Raw genomic sequence first — 23,157 nt, forward strand, 5'->3', positions numbered from 1 at the left:
TTTGCTGTTAGTTTTTGTTTATTGCTTGGTTGAGTGTACAGGCAAGACCTCATCACAGGAGGCTGACCATCATCAGTATTCACACAAAAGCACAGCTCACTTAACAGGGTCCCCCTTGGAATCTCAGAACCTCAGCCCCCAGGCCCAGCTGGATTTCTTGGGGCAGGGACAGAGGCTGAGGTGGGGTGGAGATGGTGGGAGGGTGAGGGGAGGCGGGGGGGGCATCTATTGGTACAGTGAGAAATGGAGAAGCAAAAAACACACTCCAAAATGAAGGCTAATTCACAAAAGAAGCCCTGGCTAGTTTTCACATATATGTACATTTAATAATTATATAAATCAAAGATCTCTCTGAGGTTCCAAACCATCCAATAACACTAGGTGGGAGTGTGAAGTCACACATTACAGCAGGAACAACTCCTTGTTACTGTCTCTAACCTCTCTGATTATACCAACTTTGTCATGACATGACAACATTTTGTCAATAAAACTTTAAAGGCAGTGTGTCGAGGGCAAGGAACACACCAAACACAACATATAATAGGGATGTTCTCACATCCATAAACCCAGCTCCTGAACAGACGCCCAGGTAAATATAAGTGCAAGCGATTGTACCCTTGATTCTATTTCCAAGAATGATCAAAGGTTTTATGTAGCCAAAACTTTCTGGGTGGGTATGGGGCATGGGGCAAGGAACTAAAATTAGTCCCAAAGTCTCCCAACCATGTTGATCCTGTGTTGTATTGTTAACTGGGTTGAAGTGGCAATTTGAGAAACTCCCTGGCCACAACACATCGTCTCTAGGATCAGACCAACAGAAAGTCAGGATCAACTGCAGACTCATTCCTCTCAGATATCTTCAGGGCAATATTGCAATCAAAGTATCAGGGCAAAGTATAAATGAACCCTCACCCAGAGATCAGACAGGGTACAGTGTAAAATAAAACAACAATCTGCCTCACTGCTAAAGTTACCAGGCCTGCAAGACTGGCCTGGAGTTGAAAGCAACTGAAGATGACTTGGGGATTCAAAAACCCAGGAATCAAAGAGTTCACAGCTACATTCAAATATTGCACATTTTCTTTTGATCAAAATCAATGATTTGGAAAAAATCTTAGCCTGACTGATGGTGCAGATTCATTCAATCACATCACAGTGGCTGGAGGATAGACCAGTATTTGGGGAGGGTTTGGTCAGGGTTTGAGGTGGGAATCACATGATTAAATTTCCAGGAACTCATCTGGTGAGAGTTGGCAACCCTAGCATCAGGACTAGTCCCAGTCGGAGTACACATTGGCAGGGCAAGGGACCTTGTCTGACTCCCTCTCACCTAAGCTCTGGCTCCATCAGATACCCTGCCTGACCTCAAACCCCTGCTGTCCCTTAGTCGATCAAACTGAGAACTGAAATCTTTCCTTTTACAAAGCTCCTTCAAACACTTTAGGTGGCTATAGGAATGATATGGACTGCTGGAACGATATAGACGCTGGAACGATAAAGACACTGGAATGTTTGGACAATCCTGGTGGTTTCACCATATGACCTGCCAATCTCCCTTCTCATTCAGTGATTGGTCACTAGACTTGCCAATAGGAATGCTGTTCCTACCCCATGGCCCACTGGAATAATGAAACTCTCCCTTCATTACCCAAATCAGATCATTCTTGATTGTCCCGGTCCCTTCTGCAAGATCTCTACGTTGCCTGGAAACCACACCAGGAAATGAAGCTACAATTCTGAAAGCTTGACAACTTCTTCCTGCCCATAGTTTGTCCTATTCACACCAAACAACAACTAGAACCCTCCCTTTCACAGACAAAGAGCCTTAAAATCTAACCCAAGGACAAATTCAAGACCCGTCTAGAACAGTTATTCCAGATCCTTAAATGGAAATTCATGGTCTAAATGTGGAAACACTCCTAGCTGTACATTTTTAACAATTTCGAGAATATAGAGATTAAACACTAGAAGATAATTAAAAATCTTCAAGAGCGACAGCACCTAGGACTGAGAACCTGATAGCGTTTACTGAACAAATTTTTAATAGAAAATTATTTCTTTCACTTTCTCCCCTGAAGGTGCTGACTCTTGCTGAAGCTCAGATATAAACTTGCCTCTCCAGTATTTTGCCCCCAGCGGCCATTAATCAACACACATTGCATAGTAACGGGACTCTTCAGCTATGAAGGCATCACCCCAGAGTTTGATGTTGTCTGAAAAGTGCTGTGCAGTCTGGCAGACCTTCTGGAAACAACAGTGACAGGATGAAAAACTCCAGGCAATTAGGTCAATGGGCTGCAGAAGGAGAAGAGGTCAGATGGTCTCCAACAATTGTGACCCCCAGGTCAGACCAGTGACAGATGTGGACCTGCTAGTTCTCGCTGTCTCAGCCTGGCACAGAAACAAACTAGACCCTATCAGCATACCATACAAACTGGTGAGCTTAAACTCATTACGTCTGGATACAATACTTCACTTTGAACTGACACTGCTTAAAAGATATACAAAAAAACTCAACTGATTCCACTGAGAGTCTAGATTTATTACATCCAGAATTCCTAGCTTCTTGAATCCAAAATGACATTCACAAATCACTGCTCATAAAGCAAGAGGGAACAAGGGTTGTTAACTCTCCAAGATTGTCATGGAGTCTTCAGCAATTCAGAAATTAAATCTCCTCAAGCAAAATGAAGAGAGAAAACTCGCAGGAGATTCTGAAAATTAAAATGGAACTGTGAATCAGGTTCATCTCATCAGCTTCCTGTTAGTTTCAAACCTCACTCTAATGCTGTCATTGGTTTAAACCTTCTTGTCTGGAGTAAAATAAGCTTCAAATAGGCCAATCCTCAAAACCATTGCATTTCATGATGAGATTCCCTGGAAATTTGGTCATCCAAAAAGGGGGAGATGTGTCCCAGAGTCTCATTTTTGTTCTTCAGTTCATTGGTTTCAGGCAGCTCACTGAAGCTGGGAGCAGTCACTCAGCTCCAGCCAACTACAAAAAGAAACCCAAAGTTCCCAACATTGCATTTTCCACAAAATCAGAATGATTGCAGCAACTCTCATTATCCTCAAACTCTGCTGGAAGAGCCAGAGGTTAACAGAATCAGAACCACTTGTTTCAAAGTGCAATAAATACAGGTTCAGGGTGTGGGGTTTGGGGAAACACTGCACATTGTGAATAAAAGCATTCATATTGTTCCTCCTGGTCCAGTAATAAGTTGCACAGGGCAAGAGCTAAGACTGACCTACAATTAAATTTGGAATGGGAACAACGAAATTCAAAATCACAATACAGGCAGAGTTTAGTTGAGAGATTTTCCATTTAGGAAGAGAAACATGCTGAATACCAAAACATTAAAAAAAATCACAGACCAAATCAGAGAGTGATTGAGGTAAACTGTTAGATATGTCAGAGTCCGTAACCACTCAAAACAGTGGAATCTCTCAAACAGTTCCCAGATGGACAACCAGTTGAGTGCACACACAAGTCTTCATCCAGTGGGAAAACTCCTCTCTAGCATCCTGCAAAGTACTTGCCTAGGTAGAGAAAGCAAAACACAGAATTAGTGAGCTGACTGGTCGTGATGAAAGACAAAGTGATTCAGCACCTCCTAATTGCTCACAAGCATCAGGAGACTGAGTCAGTGTCACTGACTGAAGATTCACTATGTGTCCTCAATTTCAATCACTTGGAGCATGTGAAATCTTACCTGTAACTAATTTCTTCTTCACCAGAGAGAGTCTGTATCCAGCCCCCACCAGACAGATATCAGCTCCCGACATTGTGTTCCCTTCGCTTGTAAACTGCAGGGCCACGGGGGATGGCTTACTCGGGCCATTCGTCACCTCCCAGCTCGCAGACAGTGATCCTCTCCCTACAGAAGCCAGACAGAAAGAGAGAGAGAGAGGGAGTTAGACAGAGAAACAGAGGGAGAGAGAGAGAGAGAGATGCACACAGACAGAGAAAAGGGAAAAGTGGGAGAAGGTGATGGCCACACCAGACAGAGGGAGAACAGAGAAAAACAAAGACACCTAGAGGGAGAGACAGAGAGACGAAGGGCAACAGAAAGACACACAGACAGATAGAGAGAGATAGACACACATACTCTCACACGCACACATACATACTCTCTCTCACACACACACACACACACACACACACACAGAGGAAGAGACAGAGCACCTCATTTGCAGGCTTACTGGGAAGGGAGATGAGTGAAATTTATTGTGAAAAGGCTAGAGTGTCTGGAGAGAGTCAATTCTCATTCAAAACAGGAGCAGCATAAGGGAGTGAGGAGGTCACTGGGATCTGTGAAAGAAGAAACCCTTCAGACAAACAGTGAGAAGAGGTGGCTGCTCCCTCAGGGAAACCAGGGTGGGCAATAAAGAAAGGACAACTGAGCCAGAGACACTGGGTGGGGGTAGGGAAGGGGGAGGGCTCTGCCCCATGTATCCTGTGAAAGGGGAGGAGGGAATAGGGAGGGGGTGGAGAGAGAGGAGGCAGAGAGTTTGGGGAGGGGAAGACAGTCAATGAGGATAGGCAGGGGACAGGGAGAGGGTGGGGGGGAAGAGCGTGTGGGGAGAGGGGTAGAGAGGATTGGGAAAGGTGGGGAGAAGGGCAGTGAAGGCGATGGGTTAGCAAGTCCTCAGAGAGTGGCCTCCCAGTAGTTGCTCTCCGGTGAACAGTGACAATGAACAGCTCAGCACGTCTCAAGACAGGCAAGTGGTGGAGCCAGGATCAGAACCAGGTGGAAACAAACATTCTCCCACTCTCAGGGCGGCGGGAGGGGGAGGAGCAGGGGCTACGGGCCTAGTAATCCCCAGGTCCCCATACAGCGTAATGGTGCTGGGTCTAGCCTGTCCCTTTCAACACGAGTTACCTTCAGGTCCTGATTGGGTGCAGATATCTGGAAGCTTCCAGCACAGCCTCTTCTGTTTGGAGTTCCTTCAGGAAAAGAAGCAGAAGATCAGCGCCTGATTAGCCACAGCATCTGGGTTCCTATCCCCAACCCCCAACAACGGGCGGATCCTGGGGGCCTAACCCTCAGCTTTGTCTTCCACCACTCGCCCCAATAACTCCTCACCAGCCTCAGGGTCAATCCCTGTCCGGTTTCACTGAAGCACCTGGAGGTGATTAGCCAACATACAGGGGCTGCAATAATACAAGATGTTGTTGTTGTGGTAACGTGCCACCAGTGATAGGCATGGCCTCACCTCTGTTCTAATGTTCAGCTTTGGGGAGGGGCTGGGTGGGGAAGAGGGGAGGAAAGAGAGATTTCCTCTTGGTGAAGGAGAGAGGGGCTCAGTCCTCCCAATATTGGTTAATATCACAACCAGAGTAACATACTGGTTACTCAACCAACACCCTCTACCCACACCCCCACTGCCCCTCTCCCCCCTCCCCTCCCCCATTTCCAGTAGCCAGTTCCCTCTGCTCACATCCACAGCTCAAGAGTTTCTGTGTCTTACCAGACAGCAGTGGGCTGGGACTGGATGTTACTGACACCTCCTTCCAGTGGTAGCAAGGTCTGCAGGTTTCTCAGCTCCTTCGCTGTGCTGCCCGGGTCAGGCTCATAATCCAGGGTGACCTCTGTGTAACCCAACTCACATTTCCAGTGAGCAGCAACTTTCAGAGGAATGGCCGAGCAGTCAAGAGTAGAAACCTATAAAACACAGGGACACACACGCGTGCACACACACACACAGCCACAGAGACAGAGACACACACACACAGGCACATAGACACATGCACAGAGGGATATCAGACTGAATCCATCACCAGGAATGTACTGTTTGGATTTGCTGCTGCTCCACACTGACCCAAAGCCCCTCTGACCTCTCCCCCTATCCCTACCCCAATCCTGTCTCTCCTCCTGAACCCCCTGGAAGGGGTTGAAACTTTGGCAGCATGGGAAGAGGCCAATCAGCCCATTATGATCTGAAGGATATATTGGTTTCAGTTGGTTCCATTGTTAGGGGGACAGATAGGAGGTTTTGTGGGAACGAGAGAGACTCATGATTGGTGTGTTGCATCCCAGGTGCCAGGGTCGTGGTGTCTGTGATTGTGTTTTTGGGATCCTTGAGGGAGAGGGGGAGCATTCCAAGTCGTGGGCCACATTGACACCAATGACATAGGTAGGAAGAAAGGTGGGGATCTAAGGCAGAAATTCAGGGAACAAGGGTGGAAGCTGAGAGCTAGAACAAACAGAGTTGTTATCTCTGGTTTGTTACTCGTGCCACGTGCCAGTGAAGGGAGAAACTGGGAGAGAGTGGAGCTGAATACATGGCTACAGGGATGGTGCAGGAGGGTGGGTTTTGGATTCTTGGATAATTGGGACTCTTTCTGGGGAAGGTGGGACCTCTACAAACAGGATGGTCTCCACCTGAACCAGAGGGGTACCAATATCCTGGGGGGGGGGGTGTCTGCTAATGTTCTTCGGATGGGGGGGGATGGGAACCTGAATTGCAGTTCCAGTGTACAGGAGATTGAGGATAGTGAGGTCAGGGGTAGGTTTACAAGGTCACGAGAGGGCACCAGCAATTAGGATGTTGGTTTGAAATGTGTGTGCGACTATGCCAGGAGCATCCGGAATAAGGTGGGTGAACCTGCAGCATGAGTTGGTACCTGGGATTTCGATGTTGTGACCATTTCAGAGACATGGCTAGAGGGACAGAAATGGTTGTTGTAGATTCCGGGATTAAATGTTTCAGTAAGAACAGAGAAGATGGTAAAAAGAGGTGGGAGTGTGGCATTGTTAATCAAGGGTAGTATTACAGCAGCTGAGAGAACATTTGAGGACTCATCCACTGAGGGAGTTTGGGCTGAGGTTAGAAACAGGGAAGGAGAGGTCACCCTGTTGGGAGTTTTCTATAGGCCTCTGAATTATTCCAGGGATGTAGAGGAAAGGATAGTAAAGGTGATTCTCGATAAGAGTGTGAGAGTAACAGGGCAGTTGTTATGGGGGACTTTCACTTCCCCAATATTGATTGGGAATACTATAGTTCAGGTAGTTCTGATTGGTCAGTTTTTGTCCAGTGTGTGCAGGAGAGTTTTCTGACACAGTATGTAGACAGGCCAACAAGGGAGATGCCATATTGGATTTGGTGCTGGGGAACAAATGCGGCCAGGTATAAGATTTGGAGGTAGATGAGCACTTTGGCGATAGTGACCATAATTTGGTTATGTTTACAATAGCAATGGGCAGGGATAGGTATATACTGCAGAGAAAGAGGTATAACTGGGGGAAAGTGAGGACTGCAGATGCTGGAGATCAGAGTTGAAAAATGTGTTGCTGGAAAAGCGCAGCAGGTCAGGCAGCATCAAAGGAGCAGGAGAATCGACGTTTCGGGCATAAGCCCTTCTTCAGGAATGAGGAGGGTGTGCCAAGCAGGCTAAGATAAAAGGTAGGGAGGAGGGACTTGGGGGAGGGGCGTCGGAAATGCGATAGGTGGAAAGAGGTTAAGGTGAGGGTGATAGGCCGGAGAGGGGGTGGGGGGGCGGAGAGGTCAGGAAGAAGATTGCAGGTCAAGAAGGCGGTACTGAGTCCGAGGGTTGGGACTGAGAAAAGGTGGGGGGAGGGGAAATGAGGAAGGTGGAGAAATCTACATTCATCCCTTGTGGTTGGAGGGTTCCCAGGCGGAAGATGAGGCACTCTTCCTCCAGGTGTCGTGTTGCCATGGTCTCGCGATGGAGGAGGCCAAGGACCTGCATGTCCTTGGTGGAGTGGGAGGGGGAGTTAAAGTGTTCAGCCACAGGGTGGTTGGGTGGGTTGGTGCGGGTGTCCCAGAGGTGTTCTCTGAAACGTTCCGCAAGTAGGCGGCCTGTCTTCCCAATGTATAGGAGGCCACATCGGGTGCAGCGGATGCAGTAAATGATGTGTGTGGAGGTGCAGGTGAATTTGTGATATGGAAGGATCCCTTGGGGCCTTGGAGGTAAGTGAGGGGGGAGGTATCTTCACCATGGATATCCAGTCCCTATACACCTCCATCCCCCATCACGAAGGCCTCAAAGCCCTCTGCTTCTTCCTTTCCCGCCGACAGAGAGGAGGCTTTTGCAATTTTGGAAGATCTGAAAATAGAGAAGACCCCAGGCCGGATGGGATTTATCCTCGGATTCTCTGGGAAGCCGGGAGGAGATTGCAGAGCCTTTGGCTTTGATCTTTATGTCATCGTTGTTGACAGGAGTAGTGCCAGAACACTGGAGGATAGCAAATGTTGTTCCCTTGTTTAAGAAGGGGAGTCGGGACAATCCTGGTAATTATAGGACAGTGAGCCTTACTTCTGTTGTGGGTAAGGTGTTGGAAAAGGTTCTAAGAGATAGGATTTATAATCATCTGGAAAGGAATAATTTGATTAGGGATAGTCAACACGGTTTTGTGAAGGGTAGGTCGTGCCTCACTAACCTTATTCAGTTCTTCGAGAAGGTGACAAAACAGGTGTATGAAGGTAAGGCAGTTGACGTGGTGTATATGGGCTTCAGTAAGGTGTTTGATAAGGTTCCACACGGTAGGCTATTGCACAAAATACAGAGTTTTGGGATTGAAGGTGATTTAGCGGTTTGGATCAGAAATTGGCGAGCTGAAAGAAGACAAAGGGTGGTGGTTGTTGGGAAATGTTCATCCTGGAGCTCAGTTACCAGTGGTGTGCCGCAAGGATCTGTTTTGGGGCCACTGCTGTTTGTCATTTTTATAAATGATCTGGAAATGGGTGTAGAAGGATGGGTTAGTCAATTTGTGGATGACACTAAGGTAGGCAGAGTTGTGGACAGTGCCGAAGGATGTTGTGGGTTACAGAGGGACATAGATAAGATGCAGAGATGGGCTGAGAAGTGGCAAATGGAGTTTAATGCGGAAAAGTGAGAGGTAGTTCACTTTGGAAGTAGTAACAGGAATGCTGAGTACTGGGCTAATGGTAAGATTCTTGGTAGTGTAGATGAGCAGAGAGGGCTCGGTGTCCTGGTGCATAAATCCCTGCAAGTTGTCACCCAGGTTGATAGGGTTGTTATGAAGGCATATGGTGTGTTGACGCTTATTGGTAGGGGGATTGAATTTCGGAGCCACGAGGTCATGCTTCAGCTGTATAAGACACTGGTAAGGCCGCTTTGGAAAGGGTTCAGAGGAGATTTACTAGGATGTTGCCTGGTATGGAGGGCAGGTTTTATCAGGAAAGGCTGAGGGAACTGAGGCTGTTTTCGTTGGAGAGAAGAAGATTGAGAGGTGACTTAATTGAGACATATAAAATAGTCAGCAGGTTAGATAGGGTGGACAGCGAGAGCCTTTTTCCTCAGATGGTGATGGCTAACACGAGGGGACATAGCTTTAAATTGAGGGGTGATAAATTTAGGACAGCTATCAGGGGTAGTGTCTTTCCTCAGAGTGGTAGGGGCGTGGAATGGCCTGCCTGCAACAGAATTAGACTCGCCGATGTTAAGGACATTTAAATGGGCATTGGACATACATATGGATAATAATGGAACGGTGTAGATTAGATGGGCATCAGATTATTTTCACAGGTCGGTGCAATATAGTGGAGTGGGCCGAAGGGCCTTTACTGTGCTGTAACATTCTATGTTCTATAGTGTGCAGCTATTTCAGAATGGGGTGGGGTGGGGTGGGGTGGGGTGGGGTGGGGTGGGGCCAGGAGGTAACGCTACAGGCAATGTCATCGATGTAACACCCAGTCTCAACAAAAAGCAAAACCAGCAACTCCTCTGAAAAATAAACTGGTTCATTTAGGAAGGAAACCCGTCACCTTTACCCAGCCTGGGTCGATACGTGACTCCAGACCCCATCAACCTGACACCTAAACCCTCCATCCACACCCTTCCCTCCATCCACAGTGAGCCAATGGATGAAACCAGGTCTTTTAGACAATGATGGCCTCATCAGTAACATGTATGATTAAAAAACTGGTCAGTTAGTTGACTGACGTTACCGGGATCCTGTTGTGCTGCTTACATACATAACCATAGGAACAGGAGGCCATTTAGTCCTTCGAACCTGTTCCATGTTTCGATTAGTTTGGAGCCAAACTATACTTCAACTTATTCATTTCCCAGTAAAAGTGACCATGTAAGATGAGCTCTGCAGTGTGATAGGTGCTACGTAAACTAAAAGTCCATTTCAACAGTGTTTCCTCTCTGCATACCTGGTATTTGAGGAGGCTAATGTTGAAGTAGGAGGCACCAGGATTCTGCTTGGCTTGTTTCTGTAGCTGGACAGTGAGTGCAGACATATTCAACCAGAAATCTTTCACATCGGAATCGCTCTGTGACAGGTCACTGCTCAGAGAGACAGAGGCAGTGATTAGATTCAAAAGCAGCTGGATTGGATCGCCATGTCGTAACTCCAGCAGAAACGGTGCCTGCAGACCCCCCTCAATCTTCAAGAACCTTCACCAGTTCCTGCAGACTTTCTGAAGCTGCCCTTAACCCTTATTGAGCAAAAGAGGCCAGACCCAACACTCAACCATTTCCTGGCCATGGATCCTCACCCACAAATCCTCTGACACGGTCTTGTCTTGACATTTGGTTTGGTTTCAGAGCAGCAGTCCATCGAGACTCTGCTCTGTTCAGGTGGCCAGCGCTGGCTGACCTCAGCAGCTCCAGCCAATCCCAGCTACTCCACATCCCCTTGGTGTCTTTGCCCAACAGAAACTTATCAATCCCAGTCTCGAATGCTCCATCTGACCTCTCGCATTAACAGCTTTTTGACAGAGAAGCTTCTAGATTCCCATGCCACTTTGTGTAAAACATGTGGCTCCTGCCATCAACCTGCTCAGCCTGGATTTTAAACCCCCACACCCCTCACCCCTACACCACCCTACCCCTGAGGAAATCATTGCTCTCCATCAACCTATCCATTCCTTTATCATTTTAAACACCCAATTTAGATTCCTGCTCAACTTCATAAATCCCAAGAAACACTATGTTCTTTTGTGTGAACTGTCCTCCTCATCTAGGCCCAGTTTCATGGTGGTGAATCTGACCAGAGACCTCCCCCACAAAGAGTCTGACCAGACATCTGTACAACTGCAGCATCACTTTCACCTCCTTGGCATTCTGGCTACTTTGAGATAAAGTACACTATTTCACTCACTTTGTTTTAGAACACAAGATTTACAGCACAAAACAGACCATTCAGCCCAACTGAACCATACTAGCCTTTCTATTTCGAACAAGCCTTCTACTATCCCACCTTCACCCAAACACATGGACCTGTCAATATTTCCTTTGCCTCTTCTCTCCCTTGTGTTCACCCATCTTTTCCTCCAACCTATTGATACTATTTACCACAACCAGTCCCTATGGGAGCCACTCCCACCTATTCCTTGCTCTCTGATTGGATTATCCTGATATTCATATTTAGTGGGGAGGCAATGGCCCAGTGGCATTAATTGAGAGACTATTAATCTAGATACCAGCCAACATTCGGGGGACAAAACAGAGATTGCTGGAAATGCTGAGCAGGTCTGGCAGCATCTGTGGAGAGAAATCAGAGTTAACGTTTCAGATTGAGTGACCCTTCCTCGTAATCCCTCATAAGCGAGGAAGGGTAACTCAACCTGAAAGGTGAACTCTGATTTCTCTCCACTGATGCTGCCAGACCTTCTAGCTTTTCCAGCAGTTTCTGTTTTGGATTCTGATTTGCAGTATCGACAGTTCTTTCAGTTTTTAATTTAATGTCCTGGGGACCCTGGTTCAAATCCCACCAAGGCAAATGGTGCAAGTTAATTCCAGATTTTTATTGAATTCAAAGAGTCTAATGATGACCATGAAACCATCACCAATTGTTAGAAAAACCCAACTAGTTCGGTGATGTCCTTTAGGGAAGGAAACTGCCACCCTTACCTGGTCTGACCTATATGTGACTCCAGACCCACAGCAACGCGGTTGACCCTTAACTACCCTCTGGGCGATTAAGGATGGCCATTAAATGCTGGCCCAGTCAGCGATGCCTACATCCTCATGAATGAATTTAATAAATTACCTCCAGTTCTGGCCTCCCCAACACTGGAAACATTTTCTCTAAATCCATCAGGTTATTGCCCAGCTTTTATTTAGCAAAGAGACTGCAATCCCCTTGGTCCTAGTTACCTTCTATTGCAAGAACTCTCATACTCCGTCACAAACCCCTCCCTTACCTGGATACGGGCAAGAATTCCAGCTTTTTGAAAAAAAAAACAAACAGAGATGAATTGTGTCCCCTGCCATGTTAACACTCTCTTCCTTCTGGAAGCTCACCTGTACAGTAGTTGTGAGTTGGACAAAAACTGCGAAATGCGGTTAGCGTTCAAAATCCTGAAGCTGATGACAGCTGGCGATGGATTCCCGCTGAAGATCCGAATGATTCCCGCTGGGAAGGACATGGTGAGATCTCCAGTCAGCTTCACAATCACACTGCAAAAGGAGGAAAGCGTCACCATTCCCAATAGAGAGCACAGACAAGCCAGAACAAAACTGCAGGATTCCAGGAGCTGGGAATCAACAGGATGCAGGTTCTTTGTTACCTGTCACTCACCAATCCTCATCTAGGCTGCTTGTCAGCCTTCTCATTCACATCATCATCTCTTAAACTCTGATGTTCCGAAACTAATTCCGACCAGGTCCCGTTTACCCATCACCTGTTGTGTTCATTCCTGAAGAGGGGCTTATGCTCAAAACGTGAACTCTCCTGCATCTCGGATGCTGCCTGACCTGCTGAGCTTTTCTAGTGCTACACTTTTAGACCCATCACCGGTTGTGCTCGCTGACGTATACTGGTGGCCGCTTTGACAATGTCTCCATTTTATAATTCTCAATCGCGTTTTCAAATCTCACCGTGGCATCCTTAGCCTTCTCCAGTCTTGTAACTCTCTTGAAATCCCTGCAATCTTTGCATTCTAGTATCCCTCACATCCCTGGTCGCTTCTGCATTGGTGACAGCGCCTTCAGCTGCCTGGGCCCTAAGCACCCGATTCCCTCCTTAATCCACCCCTTCTCTTCCTTTAAAATGTTTTCCACAATCTCCCTCCGAGCAAGGGCGACATGGTGGCACAGTAGTTAGCACTGCTGTCTCACAGCACCAGAGACCCGAGTTCAATTCCCGCCTCAGGCGAATGACTGAGTGGAGTTTGCACATTCTCCCCATGTCAGAATGGGTTTGCTCCAGTTTCCTCCCACAGTCCAAACATGTGCAGGCTAGGTGAATTGGCCATGCTAAATTGCCCGTAGTGTTAGGTGAAGGAGTAAATGTAGAGGAATGGGTCTGGGTGAGTTGCGCTTCAGCGGGTCGGTATGGACTTGTTGGGCCAAAGGGCCTGTTTCCACACTGTAAGTAATCTAATCTAAGTAAGTAATCGAATCTAAGACTTTGATCACTGGCCTGAATATCAATTGTATTTTAAAAGTCTTTTCTGAGACATACCTTTGGATCTTTTACCATCATGAAGGTGCTAAATCAATGCACATTATTTTCATAAATCAACACCATAAAAGCAAAGTTCTGGATCAGTGTCAGACAGCAGATCATACAGACAAACACGGAATAATGGAGAGAAAATAGAGATTACATCAGCAAATGCTTCCCAAACTCAAATTGTGTCCCTTTTAAAGGTTTTTTGCCTGGATTTGTTAATATGATTTCCTTGTTCAAAGCCAACATGCAACAAAGGAAAAGGGAAGCATTTGCATTTCTATATCACCTTACGCAAACTCAATGTCCCAATTTTCAGTGAGTGTAGCTGTCTCTGAAACAAGGTAGCCAATTTACACACAGTAGGATCCCACAAACAGCAGTGAGGAAAGGAACAGGTTATTGGCTTTACATCTTGGTTCAGGGATAAACATTAACCAACACACTGGAGAGAAATCTCCTGCTCTTCTTCAAAATAGTCCTGATGGAAACTTTCACATCTGCCCAAGGGGACAGACAGGGACATTGTTTAATGCCTCAGCTGAGTGTTTTCACAGAGCAGCACATTGAGACACTGTGTGCCTGAAATGAATGTCGATTAAACCCTGGAGGGAAACCCAATCCCATAACCTTTAGACTCGGAGGTGGAAGAGACTGAACACGAGCTACTCCCCATGGGTGGCACCAACTGTTATTGTTGGATTGATTGAAGAAAGCCGAATGCCTGTAATGATGAAAACATCAGCTTTTGAGACACTTGGCTCTGTATAAAGTCTCTGCTGACAGTTAGCAGAGTTTTCTGTAGCTGACGATCACACTCACTTTGCAAAGTCTCCAGCCCTGAAGTAGGCATCAATACATTCTGTAAAAGCAGCTGCAATGGGCAAGGTGTCATGGCTGCCTACAGTCACTGGGCTTGGTCCTCGGGAAATACCTGGAGAGTAAAAATAAATCATCCGTGTCACCACTTTCAGTTCTACTATTCCATACGATAATGGCTGATCCTCGAGCTCAATACCCAAATTCACCCTCCCACTCCCCACGTCCCTCCATCCCTTTCGTTACAAGAGCTATGTCTATCTCTTTCTTGAAAACATTCAATGTTTTGGCCTCAACCACTTTCTGTGGCAGAGAATTCCACAGGCTCCCTGCTCTCTGGGTGAAGACATTTCTTCTCATCTCAATCTGAAATGGTCTACCCCGTATCCTTACACTATCTAGCTGGATTCGTACGGTTAAATCCACTTTAGGATCCACTGAGGGCTGACTATTTCAGGCTGAGCAGTTGCTGCCTCAGCAGCACAGAGATAGGGCTGGAGAGCAGGACGAGCTGGGTAGCTGTTTCTAGAGCCAGTAGAGACACAATGGGCTGAATGGTCTCCTGTACTGATGATTCTATGAAGCTGCCTCCACTGCAGCTGGATGAAGTGCTTTCCATACTCAAACAACTCACTGTGTGAGAAAGTTTATTCTCAACCGGCATATACCCACACACACAAAGTTCTCAAAAAGATCAACCATACATTTGAGGAGGATTCTGACTTGAGGTCAGAGTAGATGTAGTGAGTTGCTGTTCATTGAGCCACTAATTGGCCCCATCTCATAGATTGATATAAACAGTGAAAGAAAGACTTGCATTTTGGAATGTAGCTATCAAACCTCAGAATATCCTAAAGCATTTAGCAAATCCAGAATTACTTTAGAAGTACATTACTGCTGCAATGTTGAAAATGTAGCAGTCCATTTGTGTACTCCAAGTTCCCACTAAAAGCAATATGATAATAACCACAATCTGTTTTAGATGTTGGTTTATGGAAAGATATTGCCAGGGGAACCAGGGGTCCTTCCTAGCCCACCTTGGAATAACATACCCAACTCTGAGAACAGATTTAATGTCTGTTCCAAAACAGAAAAAGATATCTTGGCCAGTACAGCTCTCCCATACTGGGACTCTCATCCTGGGCTAAGGGCTCAGATTGCTGGGGTGAGACTCAGAGAGCGCTACCCTGTGAGACATGCTGGAAACATGGCGACATCATGGACACTCCCCAACATGAATCAAGTCTGACTGAGCACGTACACACACTTGAGGCTGGAGTCGTGGTTCGATTCTGGCTGGGATGTGTCATGGCTGCTTCATCAACAGGACTCTGACTGGCTGCAGGGGATAGAACCGATGGGCTGACAGGCCTGGTCTGATGGAAACAAGGAATCAATTAGTTTATGAAAACATGCAGAGATCATCACAGCTATTCACAGATTGAAGTTTCTAACCAACTGCTGAGAGAGATTGGTGAATAAGTTACAACGAAGAGAAACAACATCTTCCACATCTTCAGGATATCCCAGAAGGCCTTACACTTAAAGTCCCTGTTGAAGTCTAGTCCCATATTAAAATAGGAGAATGGCTGTGGGACCTAATTATAGCTGTGGGAGCTTACTATGTACAAGATAAACAGCCAGGTTCTGTTTTTGTGATATTGGTTGTGGGGTTAATATTGGATTCCAGATCACTGGAGAAAACTCACCTGCTCTCTTTCAAATAATTGCTAGAGGATCCTTTACATCCACTTGACAGGGCAGGCAGGACCTAAGGAGAGTATACCTTCCGAATGACAACAGTTCCAACAGAGCAGCATTCCCCTCAGAATCACACGGAGACCAACCAATAGGGAGAGGCTGAATTGGCTGGGCCTGTGTTCCCTGGTGCGTCGGAGGCTGAGGGGTGACCTTATAGAGGTTTATAAAATCATTAGGGGCATGGATAGGATAAATAGCCAAAGCCTTCTCCCTGGGTTGGGGGAAGTCCAGAACTAGAGGGCATAGGTTTAGGGTGAGAGGGGAAAGATACAAAAGGGATCTAAGGGCAACTTTTTTCACACAGAGGGTGGTGCGTGTATGGAATCAGCTGCCAGAGGAAGTGGTGGAGGCTGGTACATTTACAGCATTTAAAAGGCATCTGGATGGGTATATGAATAGGAAGGGTTTAGAGGGATATGGACCAAATGCTGGCAAATGGGACTAGGTTAATTTAGGATATCTCATCAGCATGGACGAGTTGGACCGAAGAGTCTATCTCCACCACTTTCTCTGGCAGCTCATTCCATACGTACACCACCCTGTGTGAAAACATTGTCCCTTTTAAATCTTTCTCCTCTCACCCTAAATCTATGCCCTCCAGCTCTGCACTCCCCCACCCCAGGGAAAATACTTTGTCTGCTTACCCTATCCATGCTCCTCATGATGTTATAAATCTTTATAAGGTCACCCCTCAGCCTCTGATGCTCCAGGGAAAACAGCCCCAGCCTGTTCAGCCTCTCCCTGTAGCTCAGATCCTCCAACCCTGGCAACATCCTTGTAAATCTTTTCTGAACCCTTTCAAGTTTCATAACGTCCTTCCGATAGGAAGGAGACCAGAATTGCACACAATATTCCAAAAGTAGCCTAACCAATGCCCTGTACAACCGCAACATGACCTCCCAACTCCTGTACTCAATACTCTGACCAATAAAGCCTAGGACTATATATATCCTCCCAGATACCAAGTTGCTATCACTTCCCTGAGTTTGAGACTGCTCACATTTGTGTTTTTGACTGGTGGGTGTGTTGGCGTCTTACACATTGTAAAAAGTTGTTGTTTTTGTCATGATTATCTTTCACATTCCCACTGTGAGCATATCTTTCAGTGTTCGACACAGTTCTCCAAGTTTAATTCTATTCCTCCTTGAATATGGCTGCACCTGGTGTTATGCAGGATTTAGGCTCCTGGATACCTGGAGTAACCAGCTCCCTGGAGTGCGATATCTGGCTCTGCCCATCTATCCTACAAACAACTGAGCCACTCTGTCGCTGTGTGTCTGTTGTGTATCACCCATTTGCTTTTGGTTTTAAAGAGGTTGTTCTGGGTTTTGGGAGAGCTAGGTGATGGCTAAGCAAGGCTGTCGAAGTTGCCTTCCACATGATCTCTGCTGGCAACAGTAATCCCACGTCCAGATCTATTAATCCTCAGTGTAACATCAGAATGTCAAAATCCTATTTTTCAACCTACAGATCATGATTAAATGCTTTAGCAGCATGAACTACCCACTCGACAGGGCTCAAATTGGAGGTAATATGGTAAGGCTGTCACACCTCCTTAAAAAGGGTAGACTGCTGTCAAAACAAACTGTTCTGAAGGGTCACTGGATCCAAAATATTAACTTGGATTTCTCTCTCCACAGATGCTGCCAGACCAGCTGAGATTTTCCAGCAATTTTTTATTTTGTTTCATTACAGTTCATATTGTCCAGCCTGTTGTTGAAACTCTAATGAACACTGTACTTTCCGGAAGGGTCCATTAACAGAATTCCATCCTCTTTGAAGTGTATTACTGTATCACCTTTGACATTTTCTATGGTATCAAACCTGTCCGGGTACAATTGTTCCAAGTCCTGGAGCATCAAGGTAATTATTTCTGGCCTCTCTGGCTCAATTGGTGTCTTGGTGTTCTCCTGAATAGACACACGCTCTTCTCTGTACACACTGGCAGTCCTGCTATTGTGGTTCCACTCCTGTTCACCAGGCAAAATACTTGGGGGGGTTTCTATGGAGACTCATTATTACGGCTATCCGTCATCAATGTACAAGTGTGAGCAATGGCCATTCCATTACATGCAGTCAAGTTTTATGTCTGTGGGTTGTACCATTGACTCCCAATGGTCCATTTTCATGTTCTTCACCAGTCTGACTGTAAGACCGAGCGAGTGCGCCAGCTCCTGGGTTGACTTGAGCAGGTGTTGCCAATGTTGAGTATCGAATGCTATTTGTCAGGGGTTACTGCGATGAGGTGGCAATGTCCCTACCTCTGAGCCAGGGGTTCCTGGTTCAAGTCCTACCTGCTTCAGAGCTGTGTGATAACATCTCTGAGCAGGCCAATTAAAAATATTTTGATCCTAATTGTGGCAAAAGCCTTGGTTTCACTTTGCTTGCGACTTTGTCACAGACAGGATGTGGAAGGTTTGCTTGCCCTTTCATTGAATGATCTTCCATTCTGAAAATGGAGCCTTCTCAGGGTGGCTGAGAATGTGGCGTATGCACCAGGTTTATGGGTGAGGTCTCCAACATCATTACACGTGTACTGCACAGGTCTCTTGTTCGGTTGAATCCTCTTATAGCCTCTGGTTGTCCTTCACAGGTCAGCCCAGTGTCCTTTTACACTGTATCACTTACCTACAGCATGGATCGTGGGCCACGGTTCACACTTGGTATATCAGACCAAACCTCCCATGTGGCTACTTTGCTTACAGCGCCACCTAACGTCTGCAGGCTCAGGGACTGGCTACAGTTTCAGGTAATGTGTGGTATACTATATGAATTTCAGGCAGAAATGATATTAGTTACGGAGGCTCTATGTCCCAAAGATTGGTAAATTATATCAAAAATTAGGTGACAACCAACCCGTGCTTGAAAAATTCAAAACCGTCTCCAGCATGAGCTGTAGGCTGCCGTCAAATCACACTGTTCTGAAGGGTCATGGACCCAAAACATTAACGTGGATTTCTCTCTCCACAGATGCTGCTAGACCAGCTTAGAGTTTCCAGCAATTTCTGATTCTGTTTCATTACAGTTCATATTGTCCAGCCTGTTGTTGAAACTCTTGTGAACACTACTTTTCGGGAGGGTCCATTAACAGAATTCCATTCTCTTTGAGTGGACTTCTGTATCGCCTTTGACATTTTCTATGGTATCAAACCTGTCTGGGTACAATTGTTCAAAGCCTTGGATAACACTTGTTAAATAACCTTTTTTGTGCTAATAAATACACTAATAACCAATTTGGTAGAAAGTACTTTTATTCGTTTCCGGGACTCTCTTGCAAACAGAAAGACCCTGCTTACATATGGCACCTGTTCCAACTCAACAAAATAGGTGACTGCCATTTCTCACAGCAATGCTTCGCCAAGCCAAGCTGCCAGATTTAACTGGAATAAAACACAAACTTGGCAGTTAACTGGTCAATCATAATCAATCTGCTGCAATCTCTAAGGCAACACCTCTACCAGTGTGCACTTAGAGTCATAGAGATATACAGCATGGAAACAGACCCTTCGGTCCAACCTGTCCATGCCGACCAGATATCCCAACCCAATCTAGTCCCACCTGCCAGCACCCGGCCCATATCCCTCCAAACCCTTCCTATTCATATACCCATCCAAATGCCTCTTAAATGTTGCAAAATAGGCACACTCTTCTCACACTGTACTGAAATGTCATTTCCCTTTACACCAGTACTTTTGCAAACTGTCCAGAGGAGTGCATGATGAAAATCTTTGACAAAAGATGGCCTTTTTCAGCAAAACTGAAGCCCTGTCCTACCAAACGGTGTTCACCAGACAGAGCCGGTTGTGAGACAGAAGTAGCCACACACTCTCCCACTAACACATAGCATCCTGGATGGACAATTTGCTGCTGGTCACATGTTCTACATCCTGGTCACTTGCTCTTTAATATGTTCCCTTCTTAAAAGGATATCACAACACATTTATTAGCCAATCACAGCTGAACAATTGGCATCGGGATGGATGGGGAGAAATTTGGTTCATCGGGATTTTGTAAAGTTGGGCGCGGATGGAAACAGTTTTAATCAATTGGGAATGACCAAACAGGAGTGAAAAGGAGGGGAGGTGGATCTTTGAGATTCTATACCTTAATCAGCTATTTTCCGAGTGAAAATGAGAAAATGATTGGAGTCCATACATACTGCGTCTGTCCCTTCGAGCAGAATGGCGAACAGTTTCTTTTTTGAGTGACGGCGTGGAGGAGCAACCAGTGTCGTCTCCCTGACGGAGGCCTCTGCTTGGACACTGGAAGCTGCTGTGAACACAACCAGACACATGAAAACAACCCAACTGCAAAACCTGTTGTCACAATGTCCTGGGAGTGTTTGATGCGGACAACGGAAAGAGAGCTTTAGTCTGTATCTCAGCCTGTGCTGTCCCTGTCCTGGGAGTGTTTGAAGGGGGACAGTGTAGAGGGAGCTTTAGTCTGTATCTCAGCCTGTGCTGTCCCTGTCCTGGGAGTGTTTGAAGGGGGACAGTGTAGAGGGAGCTTTAGTCTGTATCTCAGCCTGTGCTGTCCCTTTCCTGGGAGTGTTTGATGCCGATGTTTTTGCCTGTAATTCAGAATATTGTAGTCTCAGCAATGGGCTTTGCTGAATTTACAAGCTTCCTTTACATTACAGGCCTCTGTTGACTGCACCCAGGTCACCAGAAGAACACCAAGTCATCAACCTGCCTCCTTCTCAACCAGGAGATCTTTCCACTTCCTGAATGCGCAGATAGCGTACAGCCACATTAATGTGTTCTTGCATCCATTTGCAGGAAGCTGCCACGACTTGCGGAGCCCAAGGAGTTCACAACTGCCTCATGGGTTTTTTTTTTCCCTGTGGTTAGCTTCACCTTATAAAACAATGCTGTTTAAGTGATGATTGATGATACCCTTTGTTTAGCCACTAAAGGAACTCAAAAGGCCCTCCTAACACAGCCACTTATTCACTGGTGTGGAGCAAGCTACTGGCATCTTGAAGGTATACTTTATGTATTTTGACCATTCCGGAGGAGATCTACTGAGTTCCACTGCGAGGGTAGCCAAAATAGTCATTGTGTGCTACATGCTACACAAGAGTGCAGTTGGAAAACTGACAAGCAGAGAGGCCAGGAGCCAGGCCTATAACATCTGAAGAGGTGGATAATAAGGAATCAGGGAAGAGGCTTTGGAGGAGCAATGGGAAATCAACTAAGATTCACAGTCATGTAGCCATTACTGCTTCTTTACTGGAAGAGTTATCACTCGAAACCTGCTAATTCAGAGCAGATTCTCCTAGGCTCTTGAAAGGTCACAAGTCACACCAGCTAGTAGGTCGCAGAAAGCATCTTCCATTTAAAATAGCCACCCTTCCTTGAGGAAATGCTCATCTGCAACAAGAGAACCAGTAATGCACACTGAACGACAGTGCCATAATATGATCTCCACATAATTCACTAAAATAGCTTGAGAAGTTAGTTCACAATCTGAACTATTTACATATTTGTTGGAGGTTGTCAATGAACTCGTGAAATGCCAACCTGTGCTAACTCAAACCAAGTCCACAATTCCAAGATTGCCAGAAGGAACCTGAACTTTACACCCATATCCCTCAGATATGATTCTTAAGCTAATCGTGTAGCAAATACTACAATTGCACAGTGATACTGGACATGTGTTACAAAAGGGTGGCATGCTGGCTCAGTGGTTAGTACTGCTGCCTCATAGCTCCAGGGACCTGGATTCAATTCCCACCTTGGGCAACTGTCTGTGTGGAGTTTGCACATTCTCCCTGTGTCTGCGTGGGTTTTCTCCGGGTGCTCCGGTTTCCTCCCACAGTCCAAAGACGTGCAGTTTAGGTGAATTGGCCATGCTAAATTGCCTGTTGTGTTAGGTGCAGGGGTAAAATGTAGGGGAATGGGTCTGGGTGGATTGCTCTTCAGAGGGTCAGTGTGGACTTGTGGGCCGAAGGGCCTGTTTCCACACTGTAGGGAATCTAATCATCTAAAAAAAATTCTTAAGTCCCTTTCGATGTACACTGACATCCAATATCAGGAGGGATCCAGTTCCTCATCACTGCCCTCCAGTGGCCCATCAAGGTCCTCACAATCAAACTTAGCTCATTGTGTTACTACACAGTGAGAATGAATGGAAAGGGGTTTGGGCCATTGTCTCTGTCAAGAAAGCAACTCACCATGACCTCTCCTTGATAGGGAGGAGTAGGCAATAAACGCTAGTCTTGATGGTGATGCCCTCAGCCTGAGAATAAGGCATTCGCCAACAGCTCAGGTTAAATTTGAACTGGATCAAATACAGCCCGGAATCTCATACAAGAGACTGGCAGAGGAATGGAAATGCTTCCTTGCCCTTTCTGTCCCCAAACTCCATCCAGGCACCGTGCTAAGCAGACTAGCTGGGCAGAGGGTATCTGGGAGGCTGTGGGAGCTTTAAAATGGCCACTGCCTTCCAGATAAACTCCTGATCGTCATTGTGTGCTCATCTGGACACTGGAGGTGACCAAGCCTGTAACTGTCCAACACTCTGGTCAATAAAGGGACAATACAGATTTTTTTCCCCAAAGCAAACAAAATGAGAAGCAAACTAGAAACAGAACCTGTAGCTGAAGCGATGGTGTTAGTGGCCAGTCCCTGGGGAGTTTGAACTGAAGGCTCAGTGTTTGAGCAGGTATCCACAGGAGACAGCTCTCTGTCTGCGCCACAGTGAAGATCCATACTTGAGGGCCCCTCATTCGATAGGAGGTTACAAACAGGAACAGGGCGAGAGGAAGCTTCGTTGCAGGTTGGGGAGAAGCAGCTGTTAAGTGGTAGTGAGGCTGGAGGGGTGACGGGCTGGGGGGTCCAAGGTCTAGATTCAGGAGATGGTGAGGAGGTGTCAGTAGTCGGGAGAGAAGGTGAATCGAGTCCAGAGTCTTCCACAGTTTCTAGTGCACTGGAGCTGGTCGGAGCACTCAACGGCAGAGGATTCCCATCGACCTGGTGGCACTGAGCTGGGGAGAGGAGGAAAGACTTTCAGCGAGATCATTGGCATCACAAAATGGAATCTCATTCTCAACCTCTCCCCTTGCCTGAGGAGTAGCTGCCCTCAGGTTAAACTGTCTCTCTCACTCACAGAGCAACCTCATGGTCTGGTAAATCTGTAGCAACTTTACTTTCACAATTAATTTGTAATAATTTGGCAGGAT

At 46.4% G+C, this 23,157-nt stretch overlaps 1 protein-coding gene across 5 annotated transcripts in view; it reads right to left on the reverse strand.

The window, feature by feature from the left end:
- The window catches only part of LOC122565061 (F-BAR domain only protein 2-like), a 63,536-nt gene continuing 40,379 nt past the window's right edge, over positions 1-23,157 (reverse strand). For 4 of the 5 annotated variants that reach the window (XM_087975890.1, XM_087975891.1, XM_087975892.1 and 1 more), the window contains 10 exons: positions 22,570-22,962; positions 20,134-20,246; positions 15,475-15,589; positions 14,217-14,328; positions 12,245-12,400; positions 10,150-10,282; positions 5,473-5,666; positions 4,884-4,948; positions 3,714-3,878; positions 1-3,540 (listed from right to left, as the gene is read on the reverse strand). In XM_087975890.1, coding sequence (XP_087832016.1) covers positions 3,518-3,540; positions 3,714-3,878; positions 4,884-4,948; positions 5,473-5,666; positions 10,150-10,282; positions 12,245-12,400; positions 14,217-14,328; positions 15,475-15,589; positions 20,134-20,246; positions 22,570-22,962 — 1,469 coding nt within the window. In that variant the 3' untranslated portion in view covers positions 1-3,517. The remainder of the gene's footprint in view (positions 3,541-3,713; positions 3,879-4,883; positions 4,949-5,472; positions 5,667-10,149; positions 10,283-12,244; positions 12,401-14,216; positions 14,329-15,474; positions 15,590-20,133; positions 20,247-22,569; positions 22,963-23,157) is intronic. The other variant, XM_087975889.1, reaches the window with a different exon arrangement.

Source organism: Chiloscyllium plagiosum, unplaced genomic scaffold, assembly GCF_037043375.1.
Source record: "Chiloscyllium plagiosum isolate Xiang-an unplaced genomic scaffold, Cpla_swu_hap1 HiC_scaffold_28, whole genome shotgun sequence".
Classification (NCBI taxonomy): Eukaryota; Metazoa; Chordata; class Chondrichthyes; order Orectolobiformes; family Hemiscylliidae; genus Chiloscyllium; species Chiloscyllium plagiosum.